This window comes from Strongylocentrotus purpuratus, unplaced genomic scaffold (assembly GCF_000002235.5).
Source record: "Strongylocentrotus purpuratus isolate Spur 01 unplaced genomic scaffold, Spur_5.0 spur5_scaffold_12, whole genome shotgun sequence".
Taxonomy (NCBI): domain Eukaryota; kingdom Metazoa; phylum Echinodermata; class Echinoidea; order Camarodonta; family Strongylocentrotidae; genus Strongylocentrotus; species Strongylocentrotus purpuratus.
In genome coordinates, this window is record NW_022145597.1 from 26,640,848 (window position 1) to 26,654,691 (window position 13,844).

General features: G+C 35.0%; 1 protein-coding gene across 1 annotated transcript; it reads right to left on the bottom strand.

The window, feature by feature from the left end:
* Positions 1-1,594: 1,594 nt before the first annotated feature.
* On the bottom strand, positions 1,595-10,311 carry LOC579680 (aqualysin-1). The gene is made up of 10 exons (XM_779782.5): positions 10,221-10,311; positions 9,926-10,038; positions 8,945-9,067; positions 7,074-7,200; positions 6,389-6,498; positions 5,812-5,950; positions 4,518-4,708; positions 3,349-3,520; positions 2,768-2,874; positions 1,595-1,937 (listed from the first exon to the last, which is right to left on the bottom strand). Exons 2-9 carry the CDS (start codon positions 10,034-10,036, stop codon positions 2,768-2,770), a joined length of 1,080 nt encoding a protein of 359 aa, XP_784875.2. The 5' UTR covers positions 10,037-10,038; positions 10,221-10,311; the 3' UTR covers positions 1,595-1,937.
* Between the last annotated feature and the right edge of the window lie 3,533 nt (positions 10,312-13,844).

The following is a 13,844-nucleotide window of genomic DNA, read 5'->3' on the forward strand; positions in this document are numbered from 1 at the left end:
GTAACAATTTCTTTGTGCGAGCACGGACACTATACAGTGCTTTTTGTCTGCGATTCCCAAATGATTGAAACTTTCAGTCATTTTTCCAGCAAAAATAGAGAGACAGTTCTTCAGATTTCCCGTGATGTTTTAACAAATCTTTACTCAATAAAAGGATAAAGTAAGAATTCTTGGTAGATTTTTGTTTTAATTCGGCATATAAAAGACATATCGACTGCTTTAACATTCGAGGCCTGGTTGTTTTATAGGCCCGCCTATAAAACAGCAAGTTGCGCACACGCTCCCTTGATCATGTAAAACAGCCAGGCCTCTCAAAGCAGTCGATATTTCAATACTATATAAATGTATGTGTGTATTTGCGCCACACTGTGAACGTGTGTACATGGAGCCATACGCGAGATATGGTGTGTGTATGATGAGTATCATGCCACTGTACGAGACTAGTTAACAATTGAACAAACAAAAGAAGTACTGCCCTCGACGAACGATTGCAGGCAGAGGCAACTCAAGGAACAAAATGTTTAATTATTAGTCATTATTTTAATTAGTTATATTGTTTTAAATCTAGGGTTAGGGTTAGGGTTAATATACTAGTTGTTATGATGTCTGGTTATATATAGATGTCCTGATATATATTTACTTACATACATATATTCTTTATACCAACTTATATATACATACATATATATTCTATATACCAACTTATATATACATACAGATGAATATATATATATATATATACGTATACACACACACACACGCACACACACACACACACATGCGCGCGCGCGCACATGTGATTCACCATCGATATTGAGCTAAAATCTGTATTCCAACAACTCGCTGTCTCTTCCAAGCTCTCAAACTACTCCGGCACTCGGAAACCTTTTCCTTTATCCAGCTTCTTGTACTCATACATTTCCTCACTCCCCCACTTTATCTCCCTATCTCTCTTCTTATGTATCCATTACCTTATGTTTCATTATCTCCTCTCTTCAGCAGCTCCTCACGGTCTTGCCATCTATCTCTTTCTTCCTTTATCGTTTACTACTTCTCCTTCTCACTCGCCTGATTTAAAATGTTGCCATTTATCTATCTCTTCAGCCCTCTATCCCTCTGTCTAATAAAATCTTTAACTTATTTAAACTGCAAATTTAAGATTGAAAGTAAGGTTATGTTATACTTTTGGTTATACCTAGGGACAGGTATGATTGAAATCTGAGAATACGGACCAATATGTTGATCAGTTTGTTGATACCTCATCTGTGCTAAATAGAAGTTCTCTTACGCATTTGTGTATGTATCTGGGCTTGGTTTAACCAGGGAGGTTTGAGTTTAAACTCACACCTCTTTGGTTTAAAGAGTACCGCAAGGTTAGGGTCAAGCTTATGTAGCATAATCACAGGGGAAATTCTTTACTTGGGGTTGGCTTTACAGTTTCGATTTCTTGTGAGCAATCGAAGCTAGCTAGCAAGAAACAACTTCTCTTTCATGCTAAAAAATATTAGATAAAACAGTCCGAATACTAATGTGCTGTTTTATCGCTCTTTGCAAGACTACATATGTTTTACAAAGTAAAGCTGTACAAGTTAAATAGGGTTCAATTGAGATTTTATTCGGTAAAGAATTCGATATTTGAATGGCACTTCTATATTGTGTTTTATGACTTTAAAATACCAATAATACACCACAGACATGTATTTTTAGAATATAATTTCTATCTGATACAATTAAATTGCATGTTACATTCTTTTGGAGGTATCATCTGCAAGGCGAAAGAAAATGTGAAGTTGTTGCAGGTAATTGAGTATCCAATTAACGCACTTCAAGAATAATCAAAAGTAGATGATAATTTTAAAAATGAATCAAACGTAATTATGTGTTATCTGTTCCATATCTTTTTATCTGTGTTCTAGGGGCCCGGCCAGCGTCACCACCTGAAAATCAAAGAGAGAGCAGAACATTTATAAATATCAAAAAGCATCGTTAACTAAGTAAAATATCACTAATTCACAAAACATATTGATAGAGATAACATGATCGCCACCACTGGTGTTTTTGAAAAACAGTGTGATTTCATTTTGATGATTGTTTGCACTATTTGCCTAAAACAACACTGTTCAAACTACGTTTCACTAATCAAACAATTTTTATAATGTGTTTAAATAATGTATGTATATTTCCATATGGTAGTTATGTTATTCATGTATATTTCGATATAATTTGCATTACAATAAACAACGTTGTAATTATTTTCGGTTCTACGACAACTTATTTTCAGGTTGGATTTCCCTTTAATCAACAAGGGGAATTTCATTTCATTTTTTTTTTTTTTTGGGGGGGGGGTGGTTATTGTCATAAGGGGTAATTTTCAGGGGTAGGGGGTAATTTTCCAAGTGGGTAATAATATCATTATTATGATTAATACTATTATTATCATTACTATAATTAGTATTAGTATTATTATCATCATGATTATTATGTTTATTATCATAATTAGTTGTAGCAGCAGTTGTACTTTTCGTAGGAGTATACTTGTTTTATTATTGTTGTTATTATTATTAATATCACTTTTGTTATCATTATTATTATGATTATTACGATTATTATTACAATGACTACAATTATGATGTGTAATCCATGCGGTCTACCCTCCTATAAAATAGATTCGTAGGCTAATTGGAACTGCATGCAAGTACCAGCATACTTTAGATTCATAAAACATGCCGAGAATGAGAGAGAAAAGAGAAATAGGAATTGTACCCACCTAGACGTAGAGGAGCTTGTTAGTACTTCCAAATCCTACGTTAGAAATCTTGTTGTTGGAAGTGTTTGACAGCATACTTGAACTGGATCCGTAGCAAGCAAGGGCACCTATAAAAAATGACAGTCAATAAAACAAAAAGAAAAATCGTTTTAGTCATGCAAACATAGGTTTCCACTTCGTCGACACAAAACATAAAATATAGACAATGTGTGTCACGGAGCGTACTAGTAGGCCGGGTGCACACGAGTTCGTTCTCTAGCTCGATCAATGACATTCTCGAGTATGAATTCATAGAACCTGTGTAGACAAAATTTGTTGCCAGAGATGTGCTGGACAAGTGCAGGGTTCCCGAATTTGTCCGAAAATCAACTTCGACACAGCACTTGCATTTTAACATAGATTGAATAAAAATATAGAATACATGGACATACAAGAGCAAGTCAAGTAAAAAAAAAAACGTAACATAATAAAACTAACATTTATCACAGATGTACTTGTGAAATTATCTCATTACATAGCGTGTCCCTATTAATGTGGTCGAGTTGTTTTAAAAAAAAAAACTATTTAAAATCCATGCATACCAGCAACGTGTGGGCAGGCCATGGAGGTCCCGCTGATTGTGTTGGTAGCACTGTTACTAGTATGCCAAGTGGAGGTGATAGAAGTACCAGGAGCAAAGATGTCTAGGCAGCTTCCGTAGTTGGAGAAGGAGGAACGCCTGTCGTTACTGTCCGTAGCTCCAACAGTGATTGCCTGCAATGTTACAGTGTTTATTTCTTCATTTTAGCTTAATATCAATGAGAATAATGGTGACGGTGGCAATGGCATTACTTATTAAGGTAATATTAATATGAATAACATTGATAGTATTAATGATGACGATAACGCTAATGACAATATTAATACCAATACAAAAGACATGTAATCCTTCAATGCAAATCCATTCAATTTAATCTATTTAGACAATAGAAGATAATATTCCGAGGAATAATTGTTAAGTATTCACAACATAAAAATGTTCATTAGATAGGATCAATGATTAAAAAAGAAAAGTTAATAAAGTAAAGAATAATTAAAAATCAAATCAAACTTCGGTAACAAGACGTTGATAATTGTGCAAAGTAATAATTAAAGATTACTTAAATACTTAGCTGAAAAGAAGTTTGTAAAAAGTAATGATGATAAATGATGATGGTATTAGTTCCATCATTACCGCTACTTATGGTAATAATAATGAAATAAAATAGATGATAATGATGATGCTTAGAATAGCAGTCATCAATAAGCATTGAGCCTACTAAGAATATTCGGAAATCATCAAAGCTTGAATAATTTACGGTTAGATGTATGTTGTCATAAATGTTCTCTCTACATAGAAACATGTGAAACATGCTACATGGTGAAGATGTCCAAAGCTTTCGATGAGGTAATTTTCTGTTTTTCCTTTCTTTTTGGCAACTTAACTAAAAACTGCTATACCAACCTTATATTCAATATTTTATATTGGATTCTGTCCTTGCGTTTGAAACGGAACTGACTGAAGGCAATTGAAATAGTTTCATTACAATATGTAGTACATAACATTGCTTGTAGTGACATGTATAGAAAACAATATATACCTTTTTAGACCCAAAATAATAGGTAATATTTACACATATCAAAAAGTATAATGCGAAAGAACAAAGGAACTTAATAATCCTGATATGTAAGGGCCATCATGAATAAACCGTAATACAATGGTTAAACTTACGGTGGATTCACGAGCTGGAGAATAATTGCAAGCATTCGCGTTGTCATTACCAGCGGCCACGGCAGTTGGAACTCCTGCATTGACCATGTTCTTGACGGCGTTGTCCAGGGAAGTTGAAGCGCCTCCTCCAAGAGACATGGAGGCAATAAGATTCGAATTCCACCTTGCAGCATTTATTACATAATTTATCCCTGTGAAAAGGAATTAGACCCAATATTTGGAGGAAAAAACAGATTATACGAACGTCAATAAAAAAGGAATATGTATGTTTTGACTTGTTTGTGGTAAATTTGGCAGATACCCCTGCCCCGCCTTAATTGGTATTTTTTTTTAAACTTTCACCGATGAATCTGGAGCGGACTAAAACAATTTTTTATCATCAAGGAATAATCAGAAAAAGAAAAATATCTGTCCTCTCAAATTTTAAGAGGGATAAAAAAACGGAGATGATATATATATCTCTCTATCGTCGACGTCTCAGAACGTTTTAAACATAGCCCCCTTTTCGTAGCTTTTATAACAATTTGGAATCAATTGGAAATCGAAAATGGCAAGTTCTGTGAGCACCTTTAAGGATTTGGTCAAACGGTCTTGTAATATAATGTGTCCAATAATAGAATGCTGAGAGGATAATATTCTGTCTCATGATTGAACACTTACTTTTATTTCCCATTATATTATTAGTAGAATTTAGCTACTATATTCAAATACTATATTCATTCCAATTAACGTTTATTATTAAAAACGAGTTCAATTGTGCAATATATGCAATGTAAATATGTATTTAAACCTTGTGGTATCTCATGTGTAGCTTTATGTTGACACGGGATCGTCTTTCTACTATGATTATGAGCTCCCGAAACTATACGATGATATTTTCTAAAAACATAAAGTGTCTAAAAAGTAACCATTATATTTCACCTAATTTAAGATTATCTGTACATGAAAAACGATATTACAAATATGTAACAATATTCTGTTTTTAAAAGTCCACATTCGTATGCATAAATGAATAAACCTATTTCCATCTTCGTTTCGTGTTGTTACTGTTGTGAGCATGTATTCATGATTGTTATGGGATTTTGTTGTTACCAAACAGAGCCTCGTGGAAGACTAACACTTTGGGTGAAAATGTGTGACCCTGTAAGAATGTCAGAAATATATAGATAAATAAATCTAGGTAGTACAAAAATATATCTTATATTTTCGAAGTATTATCAGAGGTTCCGGAATCGAAATATCGTTACTAAATGTTAAATCACATTTTGCTGACAATATTGGGGTGTGTTTTTACCATTGACGATACCACTGGTACTTCCAGAACCGAAACAGTTCAGAACCTTGACTCCCCTGATTTGGACTGATTTGGCAACACCGTAGGTATTGGAGCCGACCGTTCCAGCGCAGTGAGTTCCATGTCCGTTGCAATCTTCCTGTTGTGCAAAGCAATTCAATTATTTTCAGGTCTATTTGTTTCATATCCCACTTTCATAGGCAAATATAACATTAGTAAGGCTACAACCCATTCTCTCACAGCCAATTATTGCATATTGATAAGTATAAAGTCAGTTTTTAATCTAGCATTAGTGATAAAAAAACCTGTTTCGCTTGCAGAATCCCAATGTTAAGAGTAGAAGATTGTACCACCATACTGCACACACAAATTGAAATTCATTTTTCTTCTACGTAAAACGTTAAAATATCTACACTAAAGGAAGAAAATCTAAAATATATACACATGTTACTCATGTTACATACGATATACATACTGCACAAACAAATTGAACGTGTTTTTTTTTCTACCTAAAAATGTTGAATAATCTAAACCAAAGGGGGAAAAAAAGATATATATATATACACATGTTACTTACGTTATTCCCACCAGCATAGTTTGCCACTTGCTGCGCACGACCACTGAAGTCATTGTGGGTCGCCCTAACGCCTGTGTCGATTACATAAACAGTTTTCCCACTCCCAGCTCCTGCAAAAGATATGAACAATTATCATAATCGTCATCATCATCATCCATCATTTTTAATAAAAATAAAAATAATAATAGCAACCCAAAAGTTCTTTTTAAAGAATATGTAATTGCCATGAAAACTAAGTTCTTCCGGTAATTTACTATTCCAAACATACACACACACCCACCCACCCACACACACGCACGCACGAACACACGCAAAAGTGTGCGCTTGTAGAAGTGACGCCTGGTTGGAATGCTCCCTAGGGAGTGGAGAATGTGCATACATAGTGTGCGGGTAAGCCTGAATCCGATGACCGAGGTAATAGTATACATATATATATATATATATATCTGTAAAGCGCTTTGAAAGGACCTTTGGTCCTGGAAAGCGCTAAATAAGAACTAGCTATTATTATTTGTATTATTAAAATCAAGTAGTGATGCCATCTAAACGGTCGAGACCGTCAGTATCTTTATTAATCGTTTGTTATGTCGTACCTCTGAAATTTTAAAAAATTTGTATGTCTGAAATATTCCTTTAATGACTCTTTTATATTACTGATGCTGTAAAGGATAGTGCTGTCTCTTACCGTTATGTGATGAATATCTGTTGTCAAGTGGGAGACTTCGTTGGTCGACACGATCCAGGCCCCATGTGACTTGAGAACGGTAGACACCATCTTGTTCAACATACTCAACGGCGGGAAGTCTGCGGACCTGGGTGAAGAATGCATATCATACATACATTTGATAATATCGCTATATATTCGTTTGAAAAGGGCTGCTGCCGGCGTTAATAGATATTGCATTTATTTTAAAATGAAAACGGAAAAATATATTCGAATATTGTGAGGTCAAATTCACAGGGACACGTGAAAGGAGAATCTTTTCACATGAAAATTATTAGTAAGATTGACAAATTTAGTTAATAGGGGTTTCCGATTAATAATGAGCATTTTGTCACGCAAGGTTGGAATTATAACCAATGAAACTGCATTCTAAACAATTCGTATAATTTCACGTCTGTGTTTAAAAATTGAACAGAAACGCCTGCAAAATAATTTTAAAAAAACATGTGTGAAATGTTATATCTGTGTTCATTTTAACGTTTGCAACAGCTTGCCCACAACTCTGGTATAATACAATTTCCTTAACTACACAATGAAACGTTTGTCCTTCAAGGGGTGCTGCCAATGAATGTCTTTAATAAAAATAATAATGGGTTCTTGTATAGCCCTCATGTCCGTCAGATTTGACCCTCCTGGCGCTCCCGATTATTACCCTGGCTTAAGCAAAGCTGCCATATGGCGCTCTAGCATTTCAAGGAATAAAATAAGTGTGACAAATGTAGATTTTATGAGTATGTTCGTCCATTTGAGGCAATCCTGCCTAATGAAATGCTTTCAGCCCAAAAGCAAATTTACATTTAGCCCCCTCTAAATACATTTTGTTAAAGTAAAATTTTCGAGGCAGCAGCCAACAACATTTATGTATTGAGTACATATAGCTCCGTTTAGTCTCATTTGAGAAAGCCCCCTATCGTCAGAGTCCAGCAGCCTAACATGTACGTTAGCCTAGGGACTATTACAAACAAAAACGCTAAAAATTCATTATTTTTTGTTCAAACGAAAAGCACATCCACCCCGACGTACGTTATCACTAGCTCTTTCATTCGAACCCTCATGTCCCATTGACTTTTGAAAGTTCACCCACCGTAATTTGATAAAAATAGGTCGCAAGCTCACCATTGCCAATACAACACATGTACAACAAGTCGAACTTTGGACTTTGTAAGGTTATTCAATCACACGAAGGATAAGAAGCATGAATTATCATAGATCAGTTCCGATGTGTTTATTATGTCCGAGTTTATTAACAGAGGGGTGCAATTGTGCACCACATCAAACTCCCCTACTTTTTAATTGTTTAATTATCAGATATCAATGATAGTTTAAAGATATGGAAAAGGTTCTTGTATTTTATATTTAGCAAAGCAATCTCACATTCAAAATCACTATCAAATGTCGTCTCATCCGCAGATTGCCGTCTGCTATATACGCGAACTAGCTACGTTTGTGCTGGCAAAAATGAGACAACCGGAGCAATATGTTTGAGAGTTAGCAAAAGATATATCTATCGGACATGCGCTTGCCACAGCAAATTAAAGGGAATAAAAATCCGAGAAGCTCGGCCCCTTTTTGCATGAAGTACATTGAGAACAAAAAAATGTCTCTCAACTCAGTTTAAATTTTATTGGAAAAAGCATTAATGCTCGAATCCTAACATTACAAAGAAGGATCTTCAATTAGGCGTTCTCTTCTCATTCCAGGAATAGAAGAATTTCATTAAAACCCGTGTCTCAATCCCTCTCTCTCTCTTTCTCTCTCCTTGCTGCAGAAGCCCATAAGAGAAAATAAAGTGAAACCTAAAACTAGGAAGGTGACCTAAGATAATTACTTACAATATCGAGGATATCATCTTCAAGCTCTGCAGTGAATCCATATAGGGCGTCTTTGATAATGGAACCAACTTTACCCCCGGAGAGACGAACGGTAGCGGCCATCTCATCAACGTCGAATTCTTCCTGCAATAGTAGTTGATTACATGTTATACAGTAAAGCAATTTGTTAAAGCGTTACCTATTCCTACTTCACTTAGGTTTGTTTCAAGCTCAGTGCCTTCATTAAATTGCTATCTGGAAAAAACACAGCAAAAAATACTTTAAAGGGAATAGTTTTGAGGTAAGCATTTGGCTTTATATGTGCAATGATGTTGAATCTCCACTACACGAGGCCTCCATTTACGTCCTATTCGAGGGACTGGAAGGTTTCCACAATATATATAGCTTGCGTCTATAATATAGGGGAACGCAGGCTTTAATCATCTACTTGGGTTGGATTCGAACCTACGACCTTCGGTTCGACAGGCAGATACTTTACCGACTGAGCCAACTCGCCTCGTGGAACAATGAAGGACACATGCCTTTCCATTTTTAGCTTGGCATATTTAAATGCACAATACGTTAGAGCAATTAAGGGGGTAACTATCCCGAGCGAAATATTGCTATTATAAATCCAGTTCTTGATTAAGGTGAAGAATATCGAACGAAAGAAAACGGGCTTTGTTACTTGCCAACAAATATTCCATAGTAATTATTGGTCGAAGAATTTATTAATTTATGTAAAAAAAAATGTTTTTTAATTGTTCTCGTTCTAATAACGTAAGACAAAATCCTTCAGTTCAGCCAAGCTTGGAACAATTGACTCATTATCATCAGGTAACACTTGATGAGCAGTGACATAGTAAGAGAAGTCTCCTTCGCTTTGTAATGTCTAAGTCGTGATGTTGACCACGAAACCTATTGCTATTATACAAAACTAAAGTTTCTTCTAGTCTCGGTATCAGGATACCGGTGTTGATGTTAGAATAACTTAATACTTACATTCAGCTTGATGATGTACTTTCCTTGGATGGGCTCAGAGTTCTTTAACAGAGGGGCGAGTTCGGCAGTGGCAACAGCCACCAAGAGAAGAGAAATGAGACAACGCATCATGACTGAAAATGAAAAGACACACGAAATAATGAATGCCCGATGGAGAAATGGTTTTAAACAAATTGGAACAAAGACGGGAAATTTATGAAAATGTCTGCGATATTATTTGATGGTATTTGAATGTCTAGCCTTAGTTTGGAAGGATCAGAATACATATTTTGGCCCGTGAATATGAACAACTTACCAGATTCTTGGCCTCGAACGAGTGATGATCTGGAAGAAAGCTTCGGTTGGTCTGCAGAGTGATGATCTAGAAGAGCACTGATCAGATCTGGTGATTGGCTAGGCATGATGAGCTGTATTTAAGTCTTTTTAGAGCAACAGATGGAGCTTTCCCGAGGATCGCGTGATACAACGAGCTGGGCAAAGGTGAGAAAAACACGTGATAAAAATGCAACACAAGCAAAAACTTTTCTTTCTATTGTAAGTTCTTTTAATCTTATAAGAGTATAAATGATTTGTTATCTCTCTTTTTTTAGGGGCGTAGAGGAAGGTTTGAATTCGGGTACCTCCCTCCTTTCATGAAAACAAGCTGATTAGAATTTGTTCAAACTTTTATTAAGTCAATTCTTACGTTTGTGAAAATAGTGTTTTATTATTTTGTCAAATTAACGGATTTTGGTAGTCTTAAAGCCAATTGCTTCTCTGTAAATTGATAATCAAAACTTCTGAATATTGAAAAAAGAAAAACTATGTTAGATATGTTAGTATATTCTCGTCAGCTGTTAAAAGTTTACTAAAGTTGGCTTAGTTGGTTTGCTTGCATTGCAAAACATATCCAGGATGACTGCTGTATTAAAAATGGAGATTCAAACGAATCGAATCATACTGTTGTTACTTAAAATAAACATCAATAAATAACGGTATTAGATATAAAGTATGCGTTAAAGTTTGCCTTATAATAATTTTGTGAGCTCTCATTGTGTGTAATCATTCCAATTTCTTTACATTATCTACAGTCACTTTGGGATAGCAATGAATATTGATCATATTTACATTTAAAAAATGCGGGTGTAAAACGAGCAACTGTATTTAAGTGCAAATATAGAAAATATTCTGAGTTACCCATCCCCTTATAAAATGTACAATTATGCCTCTGAGCCTCCGATTATGTAAATCCAGTGTTTCAGAGCTTCCAGCATTTCTCGTCAAGATTCTGAATCATTTATTTGTACAATGTCAAAACAATGATGGATGGACTGACGCAATTACTTGACGTTTGAGTAAATAAAATTGGATGGTGTTTTCTTCATTTATCTCATTTTGGTGATAGGACAATTATATTACAGAAATTATTTTTGTGATATCTTGAGAACAGACAGATGTCGCTGTTTGCTGGTTAGGGTTAACGCTCTTTCGTGTAATAGTTCGACCATTTATCCCAGGGTCCTGTATCGAACCACCCAGGTCGCCATTCATCCCGTACTTAAAAAATCATGATTATATAATCTAAAAAAGTGCATGATCAGCCAGAAAAGTCAAAACAGTTTTACTTTTTTGTTTGCCCGCCACGTTTTAGAAACTGGGCACTCGTAATCGTGAGTTCGTGTAATGATTATGACAGTATGGTCTTTTTTGATAGATAACATTTCTATCTTAAGTTCTCTGAATTTTATTGATCAGTTGATCAATATATATGACTCTTTAGTTGGATCAATAGATTTATGAGAAAATATCAGTTTCTATCAAGAATTCACCATATTGTCACAACTTTGTTGGCAAGAGTATATTTAACCTACATTATTATGTTGGTGAAATGACATTTTTACCATAACAAAGTGTGTGTTTTTTTTCGTCCGCTTAGCTCATGAATTTGCTACTAGCATGAAAATGTTGCCCTGTCATGTGAAGTCAGGGCCTAAAAAAGTTCCTTATTTCAACATTAATAATATCGTCACCATGGCCTACGTGCATTAACCAGTGAACTTTAACACACTAACCTTCTATCATCAAAACCATCCATCAAGCAATGGCACCTGTCCATTTTCAAGATGCTCCTGATATGATATTTAATTTTGGAATATTTTTAAACTCAGAAATATTGTTATCCATATATATATATGTAATAGGTCATGAAGATATAGATAAGTAATATTTGCTCGAAGAACACAAGACTTGTGAAATATCAGTTGTATAAAACGTGCTCTATCACCAACTGCTCCACCGTCAATATTTTGACCTAACCCTAAATTTTTGACGAAATATAGAAGCCCAGAGAGTTTTCTATCGACGATTCCTTTTGTAGTGGCTTATAACATAAACAGATCAGCTATCATCTTCAGCAACATATTTGATAAGGTTTTGATGCATAGAATCGGGGGCATATATGTCTAAAATGGGATGGGGATAACCTTAACTAATTTGTTTATGTATTTATTTATTCACACGTTTAAAAACTTTTCTGCCTGATCATGCACTTTTGTCAGATTAAAGAATTATGATTTCAAAATACGGGACAAAGTGCCGTCTCGGGGTGGTTCGATACGGGACACGGACTAAATGGTCGAAATATTTCATAAACCCGGAATGTCTGGTCATCACCCATCCACGTGCAAAAAAAAACTATTACACGGAAAGCCAGCGACAAGTTAATGAGTCTGTCATAACAGAAGTTATTTTAGTCAATAAGCGATCTTCAAACAAAACTGATAGGGGTGGCAATTCAACACCGATAAGACGTTGAGCAATTTTCCTAGGACGTTCCAGTTTAGTTTTGTCTGCTTGTGTGAGATTTTCATAAAAACAAATGAGATTGAATAGAAGAACACTTTGAATGATATACTGATAGAAAAGATGCAAGATCGTCCTGTCAACGTTAAATTTGTTGAGCTTCCTTAGAAAAAAAATCCTTGTCAGCTAAGTGTTTCACGAAACCGTCTTTGCCAAGATGAACGACAACTTCCGCGACAGTGAGTTGTCACTCCTCCGAACCCGTCATATCTTTTTTAATTGCTGTAAAGCGCCATCACAAGTCAGTTTGTTGCTATTCCATGGGCCGCGAAATGTACGATTAGTTTCAATATCATAATGAGAAAAATATAGACGAGTTCGGTACGTAATTCTCTGGGATGCTCATTCTGTATGAAGCATGAATCCCTTAATTAGCATTGATCTACTACGATGTTTATGCTCTTCACATGTCTGTCATTTTAGTTCCAATAATATTCGATAGGTGACCTCATCATTGCCTTATTGGTCATATTTCATTGGCTATCTATTTATATTCATCTTTGGGGAGGGGGTGTGGTTGAAACCGAATTAGCCATGTACGTGTAGGCTTATGGATATGCTTACAAGATATATTGTGGACGTTTCTTAGAAGTTTTTAAATTTAAGTCACATTTTCTTCTGGCATTCAAACCATAATTATGGTAAGCAAACCAATTAAAGTACCCTTTTTAATTGATAACAGCAATGTATTATTTTTTTATTCATATCATTTCTATTAAACAAAGCTTACAATATTATTGATCAATTCAAATTCAAAGTTTATTAAATACTCTTCATAAACACATTTAAAACATAGAAATACAGAATGGAATGATAAAAAACAAGATAGTGATATAACATGAAATGCTAAATGAGAATAAACCTTGAATTATTAAAATTACCCATATATGAACGGCTGCCCGATAAAAGGGGAAGTGGTTTCTTGAAGAAGAGCGATTATCTATCACTAAAGAAACTTGGAATTGAAAAAACAAAAGAAAATAGATAGAAAGTACAACATCATTTGTATGCCTAATTGTTGCGATAACTTGGATGTGACGGTGATGGTTAGCGAGAAAAGCTCCTGAAAATGACATAT